The sequence below is a fragment of the Artemia franciscana genome, chromosome 12 (genome assembly GCF_032884065.1).
Source record: "Artemia franciscana chromosome 12, ASM3288406v1, whole genome shotgun sequence".
In the NCBI taxonomy this organism is placed as follows: Eukaryota; Metazoa; Arthropoda; class Branchiopoda; order Anostraca; family Artemiidae; genus Artemia; species Artemia franciscana.
Window position 1 is genome coordinate 14869516 of NC_088874.1, and position 21627 is coordinate 14891142.

A 21627-nucleotide genomic window follows, 5' to 3' on the forward strand; every position below is an offset into this window, starting at 1 on the left:
CAATTTCATTGAGGATATTAATAGGGTCACTTATTAAATTTCTGAAGCAACTTTCAAGAATTGTTAGGTCATCAACAAATTTCCAACAGTCAGGAACTTCCTCTTCAAGGCTGTTGATCATGACTGAAAAGAGGAGGGGGCCTAGGAGAGTTCCTTGGGGTATGACATTGTAGATAGGGAGAGGATTTGAGTAATGGTTCTGGTATTTAACCTGCAATCTATTTGTTAAAAAGGAGGCAACCAATTTTACCAGTAAGGGATTGATATTGAACTCGCTTACTAGTTTCTCAATTAAAATATTGTGGTTAACAAGGTCAAAGGCTTTCTGAAGGTCAATGGAAATTAAGTTTAGCCAGGAATTAGACTTTTCGAGGATTTTCCTGATATGGTCAATAAGAGAAACAAGGTAGTGGGATGTAGAAGTTGATTTTAGGGTTCCAAATTGCTTCAGGTTAGTAAGAGGTAGGGTTTTTTTTCTTTTAGCAAATCTGCAAGGAATCCTTCATACAACTTTGAAAAGATAGGAGTAAGAGTAATAGGTCGAACGCCTTCAAAGCCAGGCTTTCCGTTTTTCTTTTTCAAAGGGGTAATGAAACCCTGTTTCCAAATTGTTGGAATTTGCCCAGACTTAGTAATTTCGTTAAACAGGACAGATAAGGGCTTAGAAAGGAAGTCACCAAAGGCTCTAACAAGAGGAAACAGGATATCCAAAGGACAAACACTTGTCTTCCTTAGTTTGTCAATTCTTCTTTCTATCTCAGATGGGGAAACAGTCCAGAAAAAGGGGGATGGGGCTCCTATTGATAATTGGATTGGCAATGCTGGAAGGCTCTGGACAATGGAAGCAAGAAATTTATTTAGATTATTTGCAGTAACATTGGGGGGCTCTGGTAAATTGTAATTAAGCTGGTCAAGACTCCTGCCGCATAGCTTTTTAACCTCGGAATACCAGTTTTTTGGCTTATTAGTGAACAATTCTTTGATCTAATTTTTGTAGTATGATTGTGCCAATTTACGAATTTCTCTTTTAATTGATTTGCTTAGTATATTGGCTTTATTGAGTTTACCATTTTTTAAAAGCTTCAATTTGGTTCTAATTAATGTTTTTATTGTTTGATTAATAAAGGGTTTATCACTTAAGTACCTTTTAAACCTTTTTTTCTGGGAAAAAAATTTGATATTCATCAATTAGCTTTTTATGAAACGTGGCCGTTTTCTCATCAAGGTTTTGTAAACTATAAATGTCAGACCAATCTTCATTACTCAGCCGCATACCAAAAGAAAGAAGATCAGAATTTTAAAGAGGGTGGTAAGTGCAATACATCAAGAGAGTATTTCCCCGAGTTGTCAGTGTTTTAACAATTTGCTTGACTTTAAGTGAAGTGCAAAAAGAACCCATTTTAAGGTCGTTGGCATTGCCAACTAAGAAAAGGCCGGCATTGGGGTACTTAAAAATAACAAAATCAGCACTTGCCTGTAATTGCTGGTTAAAATTATGTTTTGACTTGATATTTTGATTTGGGGAGTAATAGAAAACATCTATTGCAATAATACTAAATGGACGAGGGAATACTTTTGGTCTAACACTTAGCCAGAGGATTTCATCATACTCAGATAAGCTAGGGACTTGAATAACCTTTGGGTAAAGGTGACTGTTAGTAAAAAACCAAACTTCGCCACCATTTTTCCCGAGTGGGTGGTCTGAAGGACGGAATGTAATAAACTCTGAATAATTTGTCAGCGTAGGGACCCTGGGTCATGGGATTGAACTTCAGTAACAGCTATAATATCAATCAAATTTGATTCTGAAACCACCTCGAGTTCAGTAAGCTTTCCAAAACTAAGACTTTCAGCATTAGTAACTAATGCAACTAATGTAAAGTAACTGATGCAAGGATATGGACGAAGCGCGAGGAGAGGCATTTGGACTTATTATATGACAATTATTGAATGCAAAACGTCTCAGACCTGGGTCACGTTGACAGGCTAAGCACGAGGGATAAAACGAATGGGCCAGGGTGGTGGGGTTTCGTAAGGTGCTGGGAAGGGAGGGCTGGGTGGAAATAGTGATTCATGTCCGTCAAGAAATTGCTGGTTTGCGGCAGACTAGGGAGGGTGTGGGGCAGCATACTGTAAGGGGGAAGGAAATACGACTTCTGTATACAGAGAGAGGGAGGGAGGAGATAACAAGGGGTAAGTGGGGAGTATGTAATCAGGAAGGGTTTATTAATTGTTGAGCTGAAAATGCAGGGGGATAAGAATAGAAGTCGACTGGAACCTGACCAAGGGGAGGAGGGGGTCGTGAGTGCTATCGAAGTATGAGGGTGAGGAGGTCTATGAACACTTTCTGGGGGTGGCTGGGTTTTATCACGTTTTGTAGGGATGGAGGTGTTATGGTTAGGCTTAAGATCAATTTGCCTAGTAGTAGGGTGACTACTAAACTGGCTTTGAAGTGAGAGGGGAAGAGGTTCAGTTTTAAAAGTTGGGGGTAAATTGAACAAGCCCTGGGTAAAAGTTTCCTGGCGTTCTGCAAGATCAATTTCTTCTAATAGCGAAAACCTGTTATTAAGTGGGATGGCTGCTGTGAGTTGCTGTCGCTCAGTGGGAGTGCTGTCTGGTGTTGTAAACGAGACTGAGGCGGGGGAAGTGGGTTGGGTAGACACAGAGGGGGAACGAAAATGTGTGCAAGGGAATTTGGGTGGGTACGTAAAACTCTGGCCTTTGGTACGCGGGAGAAGTTGGACGCGTTCGGGAGAGCTCCAGAGGAACCGAGTTGTAATGATCTTGGTACAGGGGGCTGCGAGCTGAAATCATAGTCAGAAAGGACGGGGCCTCCCTCCGAAATCCATCCCCTTTTTTGTCAAATTCTTAGAACTACCATCGTACCCATCAAAGGTGTAGCTTGTGGCTTAGGGAGTAATCTACTTAAAGACTTTGGTATAAAAAACATGATACTCGTCACAACCGAAACAACGACCCAACACAAAAACAGAACAAATTGAAACATGGTTAAACAAGCACGAACTCTTATTGTAAGAACCCGTCAGAAAATATTTACAAATATGGAGCCGATTACATCTTTTTCCGTGGTTACATTTTGCACGTAAAAAATCATTGCAAAGTGATTTTGTATTTTTATCAATTACACGCTGATCACCATTTTTTCCAGCTAATTCTTCCGTTTCCTTAACTTTCATATGCCACAAGTTTCTCATAAACAATTTCAATATCTGTATCGAATTTCGTAGTAACCTTATTAGTCTTTAAAACAAAAATGTCATTATCCTCTTTCAATTTCAGCATGCAACCGGAAGCCGTTAAGTTTTTCCTGTATTCGGGAGCCTGATCCTCTACCATAGTAATAGAAGATTTGTCAGTGGGATTACGTTCATGAATAATTGATTTCATTTCAACATTATTAACTAGACCGTTCCGGTCAATGTCATTGCTAATCACCTGGTTTGTCACTCGTTCAAACTCCCTTGACCTCTCAAATGAATTTTGCGAGGGATAATATAGCATTTTCTGTTTTTTTTTTTTTTTCACTCGATCGACTTCATTATTCCTTGTTATATCACTGTTTTGAGTTACAGATAGGGGTTCAGAAATTACGGTCGAAATGTAGCTTAATAACTCTTCTAATCTGTCTTTTAATGGTTTAAGAATATCAAGATTTGTCTGGTAAGCAAAATCTTTAACACAGGGATTTGGACATGTTAAATTTTCTCTGGTAACATATGAGTAATGTTTGGTCTGAACTGATACCTCATGTGAGCAGGTGCGTAATTTTCCAATGGTGGTGTTCAGAGTATAGGATGGGCAGAGGCGCCGTTTGGGGGGGGGAGTCAGGGATGGGTAAATGCCCACCCCATATTTTCTAGGGGGCCCAAGCCCCCACCACAAAGGGCCCTTTGCCGGTCATAATAATCCATTATGTCCAACATAATTCATTCTGTCCAATTGATTTGAAATTATTGCACGCCTATTAACCAAAGAGCGTAATTACTTGACGACCCTTGGGGTAATTACGCTATTTGCAATTAATCATTGTAAACTTTGAAAGTAGATAAGATTCATTATAAAATTCTCGAGTTCTGTCAAATGCCAATTTCCTAGATGATTATGCCACACAAAGTGAGTGGGGGGGGGGCAAGATAGAGTTCATGCCCACCCCAAAATTTGGTCCAAATGGCGCCTCTGAGGATGGGTCGAAGGAAGAAAAGGCCTGGCCCTCAGTCTGACAAGAAACTTCAAGAGGGGGACGTCACTTCATGTTGCAAATAGGGAGAGGCTAGAGTCAACTTCTATGAAGAGGGGGACACTGGCGATTTAAGCTCTTTTAAGATATTAAGCATCCTAGCCCTTGAATTTGGAGAATGAGGGATGCGAGGTGAAGATAAAACAGGTGAATTTACCTGATCGATTGGCATTTTCTTAGAGGAGCAGTCAGGACAACACCAGCTCTCACTCCAATTAGCTGTATCAATTCTGGCAAAAGCAATTGCACCCTCCACACTTTACAGAGTTTGAAAAGACTCTAAGCCTACATTCGGGACAAACTAGTCTTTGTCTGACCATTTTTTTAAAGAGGTTAATGGTCCGGCTGAAAAACTTGGCTCAACAGTTTACAACACTAGATCCTCACACGTTGGATGCTAGATGAAGACTGTAGACTGACTGTCCTGGTTTTGCTACTTTAGGCACTTCCAGGTAAGCTAGGACAATGAAATTTGGCAGGCGTATCAGGAACCAGATAAATTAGAAGTTGTTGTTTCCCCGATTCGACTATCTGGGGGAGAGTGGGGAGATGGTTAAATTGGAAAAATTAGAAAAAATGAGGTATTTTCAACTTACAAATGGGTGATCAGATCTTAATGAAATTTGATGTTTGGATGGATGTCGTGTCTCAGAGCTCTTATTTTAAATCCCAACCGGATCCAGCGTCTTTGGGGGGGGGGGGACCAGAAATCTTAGAAAATTCTTAAATTAGAGAGATCAGGATGAAACTGGGTTGGAAGAATAAAAAAAGTCCAAGATACATGACTGATATAACCGGACCGGATCCGCTCTTTTTAGTGGAATTGGGGGGGGGGGGGGATAATTCAGAAAAAAAAAAAAAAATGACGTATTTGTAACTTACAAATGGGTGATCAGATCTTAATGAAATTTGATATTTAGAACCAGAATTGTTGGAAAACGTGAAAATTGAGGTATCTTTATCTTATGAATAGGTGGTCTGGATCTTAATGAAAATTGATATATAGAAGGATCTTATGTCTCAAATACTCCATTTTCGACTCGAATTTGATCTGGGGACATAGGGGGTTGAAGGGGGGAAACAGAAATCTTGGAAAATGCTTAGAGTGGAGAGATCAGGATGAAATTTGATGGGAAGAATAAGAACAAGTTCTAGATACATGATTGACATAATTGAAACTGATCCGTTCTCTTTGGAGTAGCTGGGGGGGTGTTAATTTGGAAAAATTAGAAAAATTGAGGAATTTTTAACTTAAGAATGGGTGACTTGGTCTTAATGAAATTTGATATTTAGAAGGAGCTCATGACTCAGAGCTCTTATTTCAAATCACGCCCAGATCTGTTGACATTCGGGGGAGTTGGAGGGGGAAATCAGAAATCTTCGAAAAAGCTTAGAGTGGAGGAATCAGGATGAAGCTTAGAGTGGAGGAATCAGGATGAAGCTTGGTGGGTAGAATGAGTAAATTTTGTAGATACATGATTGACCTAACCATACTGGAATCGCTCTCTTTGGGGGAGTTAGGGGTGGGGTTCAGTACTTTGGCAAGTTTGGTGCTTCTGGACGTGCTTGGAAAATGAAAATTGTTAGGCGTGTCAGGGAGCTGCACAAATTGACTTGATAAAGTCGTTTTCCAAAGGGGGGGGAGGAGGAGGAGAGGTTTGGATCAACTCAGTCAAATAAGGCTTGACAATTATCATCCAGAATTACTATCTATTTTGTTTCAACTGTAAATATATTTAGTGACAGATGCACAACTGCAAGACATTATAGCATCTGATATTAAAAGGCTACGTAATCAGTGTTTTATGTTTCAAAACCAACTGGCTTGCAGACAATTTTCACACTACATAGCAATCGGTCCTATTTAGGCCAATTTCTTTTTTGTATGTGCCACAAAATGGCATAAATCACCACTTTGCAGGGAAAGGGTCCCTGGGATCCCCATTGTTGCTCCAAAAAGTCATAGAACCTAACCTTTGTCCCTTGTCAATATTTATATACTATAGCTGAATATGTTTACTCCTGAAAATAAAAAAAAGAACTAAAACAAGACCAAACATTTGTGACTCCTCATCTCTTGGAATATATAAAAGATTCTTGAATATGTTGTATTTGATGAAAAATTTGCTTACTTTGCAATTACAATTCCAGTTGCATTTTTCCGTGGAGGTGGGGGTACCAATTAGGGAGGGGGAAGGGAAAGTGGGACAATGGCCCTCTAGATTTTGTAAAATACTCTTTTTGTACTTTTATTATTTACAACTGATCAACTGATTCCCTTTGGGGGATTGATTCCCATCATTGAAAACTGTACATTTTTTCTTGTGTTACTAATGTCTGTGGGCTAAGTTTAAAACTAGGTTGACTTTAAACACTTGGAGTCACCACAGACAGCACATCTTTTTTATTTAAATGTTGTTATCAAAATCTGTTTAATGTTACAATGAACTGTTTAACTTAAGGAATATTTTCTTTGTTCCATAAATTATCCTTGCAATTCCAGTTGCATTTTTCCGTGGAGGTGGGGGTACCAATTATGGAGCGGGAAGGGAAAGTGGGACAATGGCCCTCTAGATTTTGTAAAATAATCTTTTTATACTTTCATTATTTACAACTGTAAGTAGGGTACCAATTTGGGATAAAGGAAGCCTAAGAGCAGGGGAGCATTTGTCCCCTAGATTTTGTAAAATATATGTGTTGTATTTTCATTATTAAAAATTGACAAAAAGGGAAACACCAACCCCTCCCTAGATTTTGAAAAATACCTTTTTTTACATATCCATTGAATAAAACAACCCTTGTGCACTTGTCATTGTATTTTTGTGAATTGTTGCTGCTAGAGCTTGATTATTGCGAGTTATAAAAATGTAATAATGTTTTCCTATGAGGAAACAGACTCATTTTTGCTCATTATTAGGAGTTTGAACACACTGCTTTAACTACTGAGAGGATTTTAAATTGCTTTGTACACGTACTAATGTTTTGTATTTATAACAGTTTTAATATCATTATTTTATTTTAGAAATGTTTTGAATGTTCTGCATACAATCCTCAGTGGGTATCTGTTACCTATGGTATTTGGATCTGCTTAGAATGTTCTGGAAAGCACAGAGGACTTGGGGTTCATCTGTCATTTGTCAGGTCAGTCACAATGGATAAATGGAAGGAAATTGAACTAGAAAAAATGAAAGTAAGTAGTCTGCTCCCCCAATCTGTTATTGTGAACCTAAGCACACACGGAATCTGTTATGAATTCAGTAAAATTTCTATGATTTACTATCAAATGTATACAGAAGTATGCTACTAGCTCACAATATGGTTCTCCAACTCAACAAGGGGATTTTTAAATTTCGGTTTTCTATTGTTTGATATGTTGCTGTTTTGACGTTATTTCCAATATATCCTAAAATGCTGGGTGTTCTATTCGAAAATAAATTTGTGGTGGGGATGGGAGGCTAGTATTTAGTAACATTTAATAAAAATTTGAAATTTGAATTTTTCAACCTTAGAATGGGCATGTGTTAAAATGTTGTGACTTTTGTTCCATTTATTTCAGTTTTTCTTAATGATTTCTATAAAAGTAAGTAAAGGTTCGAACAAATAAATTACATCTACATAAGTGGGACTCCTTCCCCCTAGATCAGACACTGCTCTTCTACAATTTTACTATTCAAATTATGTGACTCTACAGTTATTGGAAAGGGTAGCATGTGATTTACAGACGTTTTCCCGCCACTTGTTGCTAAAAATGCCATGGACAACTTTCAATTTCAACTGCTAATGTCCTAAATAATAGTTAAAAGGATAAACTGGACCCTTTCAAAGCTAAAGGTGTCTGAGTTAGAACAGGGAAACATGTATTTTTCAAAAAAAAGTTGACATGCCACATTTGAATATTGATGTTTCAATTATGCTGCCAATTTTGTTACAGGCTAGATATTAGCTGGTTATGAGTGATTGATTTGATTACTAAATTCAATTCAACTTGAAAATGTTGTCTAAACTTCAAGCGTTTTAAAGAAAATGCAAACATATGAAATGGAGCATTCAAATTTACACTTTTCAACATAGCCTATGTTTGTCCGAGATTATACAAAATTGAAGAGAATCAGACCATTAGTGCTTTATAAATAAAATTATCATAACTTTTGTTGGGGTTAAAAACTTCTAATATCTCGGAAATTAGCATCATCATGAAAATATTCAGTATTACTAGAGAGTCTAATATGCTCATTTTGTGCTCTCTGAAACCAAGGGTTTCTGCATTGATACAACTTAAGTTTTTGTCAATCTTCATAAATTTCGGTTTCATAAAAGAAAAATGCAGCCCCGAATCTGATGGACTGCTAATAAGAGAAAGCAAGTACTAACCCCCATATTCAGTATCTCTCTACACTTTACTATGTTGAACCAAGATAGAATTTGAATGAGCTCAAATTAATTTTCCTAGTAACTTAACAAAATAAATTCAGTTTAATCAGTTTACAGGTTGTATGCAATTTTATCTTTTCTTTCAATAAGGGGAATAATGTCTTATAAAATTCATAGTAACTTTAAGCCCAATTGTGGGCCATGCATTCTATTCACTTGATGAATAAAACTTTTCTTAGTTTGTGGAATAATTTTCTTTTGATTTAACTTGTTGCTGATTGTAAAATATGTTTGGTTTAATATCTTACTGTTCGAGTTGCTATTGGACCTGTATGTTTTTCACCCAATGCTGAGTTTGCTGAAAAACAGTATTGGCGAGTAAATTTTTAGATATATGAGTATTAGTATCTCGTAACTACAATTTCTCTAAATTGCTTTTTCAATTTAATTTTTCAATTTAATTTAGATACAATTAATTTATTAGACAAAAAGTAATTGTATAGCTAATGCAAACATTGGTTGCAATTAGTATGTTTATTTAAGTTCGATAATTTTGTGGTTCCCTAGAAGATACCAATTCATATAGGCCATTTTTTTCAGACAGGCTTGAGTTTCCATTCTTATCAGTTTCTCAAGGTGTCTTTATTTTCTTATTTTTGCCATAGCAATATAGTGAGCCATGTTTCTGAAAGCAAGTTTATAAATATCCTCCTTTGTTTGTTTCCATTGTAACATTTCTTCGCTTTTCCTTTTATTAATATTTGTATTTATTTTATCTTTTGCATGTTCTTTATGAATAAAACTTTCCAGGCTGGAGGCAACAGGAGAGCAAGAGAGTTTTTAGAAAGTCAAGACGACTGGGATCCACTGGCCAACATTAATCAACGATATAATACACGGGCTGCAGCGTTATATAAAGATAAGGTAATCTTAGAATTTGGCATACAAGTTCCATATGTTTTTGGAAAATTCCAAAAACATACAAATGAAAAGAAAACAAAAAACTCTTTAAAACTTTGTGGTAATACAAATGCTGTGAATGATGAAAAGATTTTTACTGTAATTTTGAATTCAGTAGGAAGAGTTGTTAGTCACTTATTACAGTTTTTGAGCAAAAGATGAATTGTGTCACTTAGTCTTATTGCCGTTAAGGGAGGGCAGCTGGTGTCCCACACTTCCCAGGCTTTTTTCATATTGCCATGTTTTTGGGGTGTTTTAAGGATGTATTGGGTAAAGAGAGAAAATATAATATTCACAAATGTAAAAACAAACTTTAATGTTAATTTAAGAAACAGTAAAAACTGTGATTCCATGCCATGAAAGGAAAGATTTGTACCGCTGTTTAGCCTTGTTCGTTTGATACTGTCAACATGTAAATGGAATTCTACGTCTGTAAGTATATGCAAAATTAACCAAATTAAGGAAAAGGACAGTAAATCTTACAGATTGCTGTCTAATTATCTTAACTAGTTTTTTAGGGGGGGGGAGAAGGAGGAGGGATAAAAATTTGTAAAACCAAAATTAAAAAGAAGAGAAACATCCTCCAGAGCCATTGATGATGAATATGGTGTTGACGTTTCAGTTGCTGGGTCTCTTTGCAGGAATAGGTAGCAAGCCCATCGCCCGAACTTGCGGCAGCAGCAATTGAAACCTGACCCACTATTGCCAAGTCGACCATCAATCCACTGTGCTACTATAGATTGAAAGTAAACTTTAGACTAAAAAGTACATTGTTTTTCGTCTTGCACAAATTCTTTTATTATAATTTCATATATTAGACCGGTGATCTGGAGTGTGTCTTGCTTCACAGAGGCATCATGGGGGGTGGAATAGTTTAAAAATAACCTAATTTATTATGAAATTAGAGGAGAAAATTGTTTCTGTATTTGTTGTCGCTACTGCTACTTGGGCTTACACACAAAATATTTTATCTCCTCGGAAGCCCATAATCTCTCACTAGTGAAATCCTCTATTCACCGTAATGTTTTTGCTCGCATGTATATATTGATAGAGGCATAAGTATAAACATCATGACTTTACCATAAAAATATTAGCCAAATACAGTTTAAAAAAGAAGAACAAGAAGGAATATAGAAACGAAAGAAGGCTTATGACTTCTTATGACTCCAATATTTTATTTCCTAAATCCGAGTTGACGCAAGAAAGTAATAATAATTTGAATTAAAAATTTCACTGTTTATAAAACCGCTCAACTTTATTATTTTTTTTAAGGCCTTTGATGGGTGAGGGATGGAAGCACTTGAAGCAAAGGAATTTCGGATAATTAAAAATAGTTCTAATCTAAAAATAGATTTTATGAAATTTCAGATGTAAGTTTTCCTTCTATGAAGGTGGGCTCCTAATGTAAAGCCATGAAAATTTAATTGGACACGAAGATTTCAAAAACAATAACCAAGATATCATTGAAGACATTAGTTTTCACACTGTCTTTTTTACGCAGAGCTTTTTACACTACAGAAATTTTAATTGCTTATAATGCTGTTATTATTATGTATTGCTTTGCAAAACATAGATTTTAAGTGTATAGAAGATGTATATTATTCTTTTAGAAGTTGTAAATTTGTTGCAGATTAGTGCAATGGCGGAAGGTCGGCCATGGAGCATTGAAACATCACAGGTTAAGAGCCACAAGTCCTTCCCATCAGCTTCATCGCCCTCTTCGCAGATGAATCGTAGCGCATCTTCCCCGGTTTCTATGAGTACAAGCTCGTATCAAGGTGGCTACCAAAGTGGATATCAAAATTTTTCTAACGAGAAGGAAGCATTCTTCCAAAGTAGGAAAGATGCTAACGCCATGAGACCCGAGTAAGGTCTATTCTGTATGTTCAAAATCTAAATTGCTTTAAAAAAATTGCTTCGGAGGACTGTATCTACTTTAATATACATCTCTACATATCAGTAGCCCTACTGCTGGTATGAAACCCTTTGTCTCATTCTCCAAATTTTTAATTATGATAATTTTACTGTTCAGAAATAACTTTGGGAATTTTGTTTTTGCATAAAATCTTGATACTAGTTGATTACTAGTCTATTACTTAGAATTAAAATGATTTTACTAGTTAAAAAATGTTTGCTAACTTTTTGGGCTTGATTTTTTTTTTTTTTTTTTTTTTATTGGCTTTTCAGTTTCAAAAGTGGCTTTTCAACTTTTTTTACTAAAGGGTCAACTTAGAATTGAATCGTATCATTTGCAGTAAAAAGAAATCTGACTGAACCAATCGATCCCTTTTCAGATTTTGCATAATAGTGCTAGTTTTAACAAAGGTAACCAGTAACTTAGCTATGGTTAAAGGAGGTATTACTTTTCCATTACGTTGCAACACTGAACCCTGCATATTAGTTGCGCTACTGCTCTTGCAGAACACTTTGTGGTGCTTTCCAAATTTGTTTTTGTTTTGTTTTGAGAAACAACTTGTGAAGCAGGTGTTGCGTAAAATCTGAATAGTAATTGTAGGAAATAGAAGGATTTTGTTATATAGATATTATTTGCTGAATTTTCGATCGTCTTTTTTATTTCGAATTGTTTCAATTTGGAAAGTGGACTTTCCAATTTTAAAGCTAGGCTCAATGTCGAACTGTGATGGTGTCATTTGGAGTAAAAGAAAATCTGGCGAGAACAATCGATACCTAGTAAAATTTTATCTAATGTTTGTTTTAGCAAAAGTAACCAGTAAGTTAATACCGGTTGAAGGAGGTGTTATGCTGCAACGCTGAACCCTGCATATTAGTAGCGCTGTGAACTTGGTTTTAAACAAAACCTTAATAGCAATGGCGCTACATAGAATATTTTGTTATATAGATATTGTTTGCTGAATTTTCGATTGTCTTTTTTTTTTATTTCGAATTGGCTTTTCAGTTTCTAAAGTGGGCTTTTAATTTCAAGCTTAATTTCAAACTGCAATGTTGTCATTTAGAGCAAAAAAAATCTGGCAAGAACAGTTGATCCCTAGTAAAATTTTACCGAGTATTAGTTTTAGTAAAAGTAATCTAGAAACTAATCCTCGTTAAAGGAGGTATGACTTTTCCCTTAGGTTGCAACACTGAACTATGCATATTAGTTTTGCTGTGAACCTGGTTTGAGGTAAAACCTTAATAGCAATGGCGGGGAATAGAATGATTTTGTTTTATAAATATTGTTTGCTGAATTTTCGATCGTCTTTTTATATTTCGAACTAGCTTTTCATAGTTGAAAAGTGGCCTTTCCAATTTTGTAACCAAAGACTTAGTTTCAAATTGCGAACGTATAATTTAGAATTAAAGTAAATCTGACTGGAGCAATGGCTCCCTCGTAAAATTCTGCAGAATAATGTCAGTCTAGCAAAATTAGCCCAATAACTTAGTTCTTTTTAAATGTATGACTTTTGCATAACACTGCTGACATGCTATTTGTCATTTAAGGACTAAGCAAATAAATAAATGTGCAAAAATAATATGATTTGTCACCATGCAACCTGCATCCAATGTCAAAAATTAGTGAAACAAACTTAGCTATTGAAGCACATAGTTTTTATGGCACTTGGTATTAACCAATTGGCATATAGCGATCGCAAATTCTGTCGGTCTGTGCCGGTTTTGCTACTTTAGGCACTTCCAGGTAAGCTAGGACGATGAAATTTAGCAGGCTTATCAGGGACCGCACCAGATTAAATTAGAAATAATCTTTTTCCCGATTTGACTATCTGTGGGGGGGGGGAGGGCCCGTTAATTCGGAAAAAATAGAAAAAATGAAGTTTTTTAACTTACGAACGGGTGATGGGATCTTAATGAAATTTGATCTTTGGAAGGATATCGTGTCTCAGAGCTCTCATTTTCAATCTCGACCAGATCCGGTGACATTGGGTGGAGTTGGAGGGGGGAATCTAAAATCTTGGAAAACGCTTAGAATGGAGGGATCGGGATGGAACTTGGTGGTAAAAATAAGCACACGTCCTAGATACGTGATTGACATAGCCGGAACGGATCCGGTCTCTTTGGGGGAGTAGGGGGGAGGGTTAATTCTGAAAAATTGGAGAAAGTGAGGCGTTTTTAACTTACGACGAAGTGGTCGGATCTTACTGAAATTTGATGTTTGGAAAGATATCGTGTCTCAGAGCTCTTATTATAAATCCCGACCGGATTCGGTGACTTTGAGGGGAGTTGGGGGAGGGGACCTAAAACTCTTGGAAAACGCTTAGGGTGGAGGAATCGGGATGAAACTTGATGGGAAAAATAATCATAAGTCCTAGATACGTGATTGATATAACCGGAACGGATCCGATCTATTCTACCATCTGGGGGGGCTGAAGGGAGAGAAAAAATTAGAAAAATTGAGGTTCTTTTAACTTACGAGTGGGTGATCGGATCTTAATGAATTTTGATATTTAGAAGGACATCGTGACTCAGAGCTCTTATTTTAAATCCTGACCGGCATTAAGCCTCTGATTTTCCTTTTAAATCAATCTATTGATTCTTAGAATTTTGTTAGAGCTCATACCATACGAGCTCTTGGCTCTTCCGACCTCGTCACAAGTGCCATAGGAGCTCTTTGCTCTTGTTATCGGATCCTTGCGTGAGGATTCATTATTAAAAATCAAATGGTTAAACAGAAGTAGGAAATCATAAGAAAGTTGACTATATGTGTAATTTGTCGTAGAAACAGGAAGATATAAATTTCCCTGGGCATAAATAGACATACTTATTGAAGTACCAAGGGTAGTGAAAATAAATACCATCCTTTCATTTGGTTAAGTGAAAACATTCAGCCATACTAATCTTTAAAAAAATCGAAAAATCGGGAGCTCAACTAGTAATGAAAAATGCTCCATATGGAACCATTGCTGGCTTTGGTAATAGTGGTTGTCGAATTAAAAAAAGAAACATAACTGAAAAATCAGCAAAAAATTAGCTAAAACGCATAACACCACACAGTTTTAGAAAGTGGTGGTTTCCTATGAAGATATAGTTGTCTTTGGGAATCGACAGACTGTTAATAGTTAATTTTTTTTTCGAAAGGAAAGTGTTATCAGATTTAGCTGATTAGTTTTGCTTATTTATTTTAACAGTTCAGCGTGGCAACAGTAATTTTAACTAACCCAAAAAAAAATCTTATAAAATTGTGATTTTTAAGCATCAATAAAAGGAAGGTAGGTCCAAGGGGTACAAGTGTTTTATTTTGAAGCTCTTGGTACTCCATCAAAATAGACACTGAAACACATGGCAGTATTGGTTTATTTCATGTTTTGCATCATTGCAAGTTTGGCTTGCATTATTGTGAGAGAAACCCTTTGTTTTTGTCCTGTTGCCTAGTTTTACAGACTATGCCAGAGAGGACTTTCTGAAGTTGTTCCTCAAGCTGTCGTTTCTCTTATTCATGTTTCTGCTTTTGAATGGAAAGCTTCACTGTAGCATCCAAGCAAGTAGTTACCAATTTCAATTTGAAATTTAGCTTAAAATCTAAAAATGCTCAAGGTTTATGATGGGTCCCTGGTCCTGCCACTAACATACCTTTTCAGAATAATAAATAGAAAAATATAGAGATGAAAAGAGTATTTTCATGCTCGTTTCAAAGTGCTGCCACATATCATTAAAGCATTGCAGCTGAAAAGCATTTTAAAATGGGAACCTACTCTGCAGTATAATCATTTTTTTTTCATTCTAGCAATTTACCGCCTTCCCAGGGTGGGCGATATAGTGGATTTGGTAACACTGTGGAAACACCGCAAAAAAATCAGTCAGATTTATTAGAAAACGCTGTGTCATCACTTGCCAGTGTAAGTACTAATTCTATTGTTTGCAAGTTGAATTTGGTTGGATCAGAACTATCAATTATCGAGGTGAATGAAAAGTTGCAGTCAATGCGACTCAAAGCAGTGTTCCCACACTGAATTAAAAGTGGGCTTTCTTCATTTTATTAAATAGGTTTTAGTTATGTTCTGGATTAGATAGAAGCTACTCAACCGTTTCTCTTTTGTTTTCTTAGTTTTTCGCTTCCGTTTGAAAATACTTGCTGGTTTGTTTTTCGCTTCGGTTTGCTTTTATTTCGTAATGTCTTCTTTTTTTAGGGGGAAGGGTTGTTGAACTCTCTGTGCATGTTTGAAATATTTTCGGTTTTCACTGATTTGAATATATTGACGAAGGCCTGAAGGTCATGGTGGCCAGTGTTTACCCCCACAGAAAATAACCCCTCTCCCCCCTTAGAGTATATAGAAAAATATAAAATGATGGAGTCTAATAGCGCAGTCGCGCTACCTAAGTAAAGAACAATGTTGGAACAAATAATTATTTATTTATTTATTTTTATTTATTTTTTGGTTATAGACCAGGGCACTTCGTATAGAAGGAGTTGTCGTAGAAACATCAAAAAAGGCTCATTCGATTGGAAATTGAAAGGGCTAGCGCCCTTTGTAATAGTCAAAAGTGATTGGAGGGAAAATAGCCCCATTTCCCCAAGCACTTCCGATAAAATTTTGAGATAGCCATTTTAATCAGTATAGTAAAAAAGCCCAGAAATTATGTCTTTGAGGATGACCCCCCGCCCCTCAGAGCCCTCAGATCAATGGTTGTAAGTTATGCCCTGGGGGGATGTAAGGTTTTTATAGAAAGCGTCGTACTATAAACTTTGGAGGGGCTCATTGCATTGGTAATAAAAAATTCTAGTGCCTATTTAAGATTCAGAGTGATTAAGGGGTGAGTACCCACCCCCCACACACACAAAACATCGCATTTTATCGAAATGGATCTAATAGACATTTTGAGATAGTCATTTTATTCAAAATAATCCAATTTCATATAACAAGGCTTTAGGGGTTGAAACACACCTCTAAAGCTTGGGGGCAAGGGCTGTAAGTTATCCCCTGGGGCATTTAAGGTTTTTGTGGAAGGGGTGGATGTTTAACTATAGAGGAGGCTCATTTGGTTCCCAAGGAAGAATTATCAGAATATGTACATTAAATTGACAATCCACGGTTATTATTTTTGCGAATTGCAAATTATGTTCTGGTCTTGAGAAGACATGGGGTTTTCATCCCTACTCCTTTTAAGTTTTGCTCGTTTTGAGTTCGACTAGGTTATCTATTGTAATTTCTGATCCTTTTGGGTTTCATTTATTTATTAATGGTGATGTGTGGTAGTTTTACACTTGGAAGATAAGAAAAACTAACTCCTAGAATCTGACAAAGCTTTCGTCCGTAAAAACTAACGGTAAGAATTTGTTGGTTCCCAAAACTAAAAATGCTTTCAAAGGAGATAAAACTTCTTAAATTTTTTGGTGCCATATATTTTTCAGAATATAATTTTGATGATTTTTTGCCTCTGTTTCTCTTTCCTTAGCACTTCTTGACGAAACTAAAAAAAGCACAACTTAAATAAAATTTCAAATTTGGAAAATCCGATTTCCTGGGGGTGGGGGGGGGGGGTATTTTCCACGGGAGGGTATTTTCTGGGGGGGGGGTTAACGCCTAGAACCAATACGGACGAATTATTGACGATATATTTTACTTGTTTGAATTTCATTGGCGTAGATTCTTATTTCTTACTTTTTATTTTATCCCTATCTTGAGGGTTAATAACGGAAATGATGCTACTAGTCCGTGTGTCATGCCTTTCGTTGGTGGATTTGTTTTCTTCTTCTTTTTTGAGAGCACGAAAACCGCTTCGAATGATTTTAAACATTTTATCAACAACTCAGATTTTTACTTTGATATAACTACCACTTTTAATGTGTTTTCTTTTAAATTCTTTTTAGGGTTGGTCTTTACTATCTTTGGGTGCTACAAAAATAGCCAGTAAAGCCTCTGAGAATGCTGTTAAATTTGGAGGAATGGCATCTCAAAAAGTGATGGAGATTTCAGCTACTGTGGGTGAAAAGGTAAAAGTATGGTTTAGCACGGGCTCTGTAAAACAGATTTGGACCAAAAATGCTGGTATAAATTCATATCGGCCTGACAAGAAAATCCCATGCATATTAAAGTATGTCTCACCAGTGTGGTCTCACAAATTACCTTAAAAGAAAAACAATAGTATTTGGTTTATATCTTATTACTGAATTAATTTGATTCACAGTAAAGTTAGTTTACATCTTAAACTTAAACATAATTTAATTTAAAATAACAGCGTTTTTTTTTTTTTTTAAATGTTGAAAAGTTTGTCTTTAAGAGTTTGGAAGTGAAGTGGAGATTACAATACCAGACAGAAAAAGCCTCAGGAAAGGTAGTGTGGGGAAGGGGGATGCTTTGATAATTTAGAAAGTACTTCACCTGCTCATTAACAATTTGAAACTTTGGGGTAAAATTATGTTTTTTAATCCCTAATGGTTAGACGTTTGTGCCCATTGGATTCGCATTTAAATGTAAAATTTTTGAACGTCCCCCCCCCCGGAATTGTTGTCATGATGGATCATGATGGCTTATTTGCTAATCACCTCAAACTTGCTCCTTCTTCTTTTCTTATTACTCTACTGGCATTTTTCAACCTTTTACTTACTGCTGGTTCAGTATCATCGTCATTCTATATTGGCATAGTTACGCCTATTCCTAAGAGCGGGAAAAAAGACTTGTCATCTTGTAGTTCCTGGAGGCCAATTACTAGGAGTTCTATGATTGGGAAAGTGTTTGAGTTGTGTTTGAAGGATCTTCTTGAAATTCTTGACACTGGTTCTAATCAAGTTTTTTTCAAGAGAGGTTTGGGATGTGACCATGCCCATGCATCTTTCAGCAAAGTTATTGAAGAAGCGAGCATCTCTGGTCAACCGCTATACGCCCTCTTGATTGATATCAAAGGGGCCTTTGATAACATTTCTCATGCATCCGCTCTGCTCACTTTAATCCATGCTGGATTGCCCCTAGCTGTCATACGAGTCCTTCGCTCTTGGTATTCTGGTTTAAAGATCCGTATCTGTCCGAGTTCGTCTTCATCTCAGTCCGAATTAATTCAAGTGGGTAGAGGAATTAGACAAGGAGGAATTATTTCTCCTTATATATTCAATTCTTGTTTAGCTACTGCCCTTAATTCTCTTTCCTGCTCGTTTGTTTCATTATCTTGAAATCTGTCTTACATTGCATATGCTGATGACATTATCCTTCTAAGCCGGTCCAAGTCTAGTCTTGTTTCTAATTTGAATATTTTAATTAATTGTTTAAAAGGTTTGGGCCTTTCTATCAGTTTTGAAAAATGTCAATTTTTTGTTGTAAATTGTTTAGAGGATAATGTCAGGGCGACTCTCGATTGCGGCAATGGTGTTATTTTTCAGTCGTCGCCAATAGTCACTTATTTGGGATTACCTTATGCTGCTTCGAAAAGAGATTTCAAACCAGTCCTGGTTCAGCATGTTCAGATGAAACTACGCAAGGCATTTGGTCTTTTAATTCGTTTTCGGGGTCTTTACCGTCGGGACGTCCATGGTCGTATGTATAGCGCTGTTGCTCTGCCTCACGTATTGTTCCCGTCCCTCCTCTTCCGAAATTTCAGACCTTCTGATCTTTCGCCCATTAAAGTTGCTTATTTTAAATTATGTAAATTTTTACTTGGTTTCCCCCTTTCTTTTAGTAACACTGAGATTGTTTTAAAGCTTAATGTGAAGGATCCTGTAGTCTGTATAAACAAAAAATATAAAACATATGAAGATAGGGCGAAAATTAGCCTTTTAGGCCACAATTTATTTCCGTTTTTTAGTAACAGTTCTGGCTCTTCATGATTTATAGGCTAATCTATTTAGCAAGTGTTTTTTTTTTTTTTTTTTTTTTTTTTTTTTTTTTTTTTTTTTTTTTTTTTTTTTTTTTTTTTTTTAAAGTGTTCGATCAATATTTGATAGGTTTTGATTGTAAGTGTTATCAGTTGTTTTTTCTTTATATTATATTGTAGCGTACTCCTCATTTTTTGAGGGAAATAAAGAAAATAAATAAATAAAATAAATACATATAAAAAATGTTGATGGTTTTTATTGTAAACCCTCCTCCCCCATGACATCCTAAAGCGCCCTTGCCCCAACTCCCTACTTTTTAGACTTGAGTATCATTAAAGCACTATATACGACAAGTATGGACACTTAATTTTTTCTGATTTTTATTAGTCTATTAATTCTTTAAACTTGATTAGAAGAAATTATGGTTTTGAAAAGGGGTCGGTTATTCGTGGAAACGTAAATTATATTTAAACGTTAGGAATCACCGGCTAATGTTTTTTGCAACCTCTTAAAGTAGTCTATTTGTTATACGATTTTTACTTTTTGTATAATTTAATCTCTGCTTGTTTTTAACATTGTTGTGATTTTTTTCTCCGGTAAACTTTCTGTCAAGAAATAAGTAATTAAAATTGGCAAACTAGAATCGGTCCCCCTTGACAACACTGTATTATAGTAATGATGACTAGGATGATTGGTATAAACTAGGCTCTTGTGGCGAAAGGTTTGTGTTCTATTTATGATGGTATACGGCTTTTGAGCTTGTATGCTCTTGATGATTTTTTTTTCGTTTAGAATTTAGTTTTATTGTTGTTATTTGTATTGCATCCATATTTATTGCGTTTATATTAGTTTTTTGTCTTTTGCTCTTTGGTAAAGTCATTTTAATCGATGCTTGTAGCTATTCAGTCTATGGAAACTAGAAATTAATAGTACGTGTACAGCACGTTTTGTTACTTCAGAACTTACTGATGTTATCATATTAATGGTAATAGAGCCAAATGGAACAATATAGTCAAGATAACTGTTAATGGGAATAAAACAGTATATTATCGAAAATAGTATATGGCTAAAATATTTGGAAATTTTTACGGTCGTTGAACATTGTGTACAAGTACTTGAAACGACAGTAATAATGGAACACCCCCAAAATATTCAAAATTGGTACTTTCGTTTTTCTTTCGATTAGAATTTAGCGAAATTTCGCCCAGAATCTGGCTTAATCCTGAGAACCAACAATTGGAGAGAAGTAGACACAAAAACGACGTAGATCTTTTTTTATTTGCCAAGTATAAGACCGGCTCTTTCAAAGCTCGTAAGTATGGGATGGGTACAGAAAATCATTTGAAAATACCTTGCTGTTTCCTAATACAACATTAATTGAGAAGATTTTACTGGGCCCTGGAGGAGAAAAACCCGTGGCATTCTTTCAGTAATATCTGTGACAGAAAAATCCTTTAAATCTAGATCTAACCTTAGATTTATAAATTATTTTTTTTTTGTTTCTAATCTCTTCTAAGGGTAGCTTTTGGTGCTATAGTAAGTTTAATTTGCATCCTACTTCGCTTTCTTTTTATAGTTTATTGTACTGTATTTTAGAGATTTGTCATTGTATGATTTTTAGGATTGCTGAGTGTTAGTTCCTTTCATGAACTTGGTCGAAGGTGGTCTAGATAGGGTATGTGAGGCTCGTTTAGAGTCAATGGCCACATTAATTACATTAGGTCAAGTCGTGGGTAGTTTTGTTGAACAATTCAAAGAATTTTATTTAATCGTTGCCAAAAAATAAATCAACAGTACCGAACTATCTTGTTCAACTGCTGACTAGTTGTTGGCATGCTGCTTTTCGCCCGTTCGATGCGTCTCTATTATGCCAGCTCTATATGGTTGGACTAAACCCCCCAGAATCCTCAGATTCAGTTTTGCTCTGATTACTTTCGAAACAGTGTTTATAAGCTTTTCGTAACTGGTATACGAGCTTTGGCTTAAAGGATTTAATGCTTAAAAGAACCTAGGTACTATGCACTTTGCACGTTAAGTCATGAATTGCTTATAGTGTTTATTTTCCTTTTAGCCTTCTGTTTTATTTATTTTTTTGTTTGTTTGCTAGGAATGGTTTTTAAACCGTAAATTCATGCTTTTATTTGGTTTTGCATGTAATTTCGTTTTTATTTCTAAGGTAAAAGAAGGGAAGCTTTTAGAAGAGGTGGGAGCTCAAGTCTCTACAGTTGCTAGTAAAGTAAGTGTTAATTTTTTTGTTTTTTAAATACATTTTATGCAGTCATTATTGTATATTCATACAAAAAAAAGTTATGAAAAAAGG

At 35.9% G+C, this 21627-nt stretch overlaps 1 protein-coding gene across 2 annotated transcripts in view; it reads left to right on the forward strand.

The window, feature by feature from the left end:
• The window catches only part of LOC136033730 (ADP-ribosylation factor GTPase-activating protein 1-like), a 40596-nt gene that overhangs the window by 6176 nt on the left and 12793 nt on the right, over positions 1-21627 (forward strand). Inside the window, exons 2-7 of one of the 2 annotated variants that reach the window (XM_065714621.1) lie at positions 7281-7448; positions 9440-9553; positions 11220-11455; positions 15288-15399; positions 17373-17495; positions 21484-21543. In XM_065714621.1, coding sequence (XP_065570693.1) covers positions 7281-7448; positions 9440-9553; positions 11220-11455; positions 15288-15399; positions 17373-17495; positions 21484-21543 — 813 coding nt within the window. The remainder of the gene's footprint in view (positions 1-7280; positions 7449-9439; positions 9554-11219; positions 11456-15287; positions 15400-17372; positions 17496-21483; positions 21544-21627) is intronic. The other variant, XM_065714623.1, reaches the window with a different exon arrangement.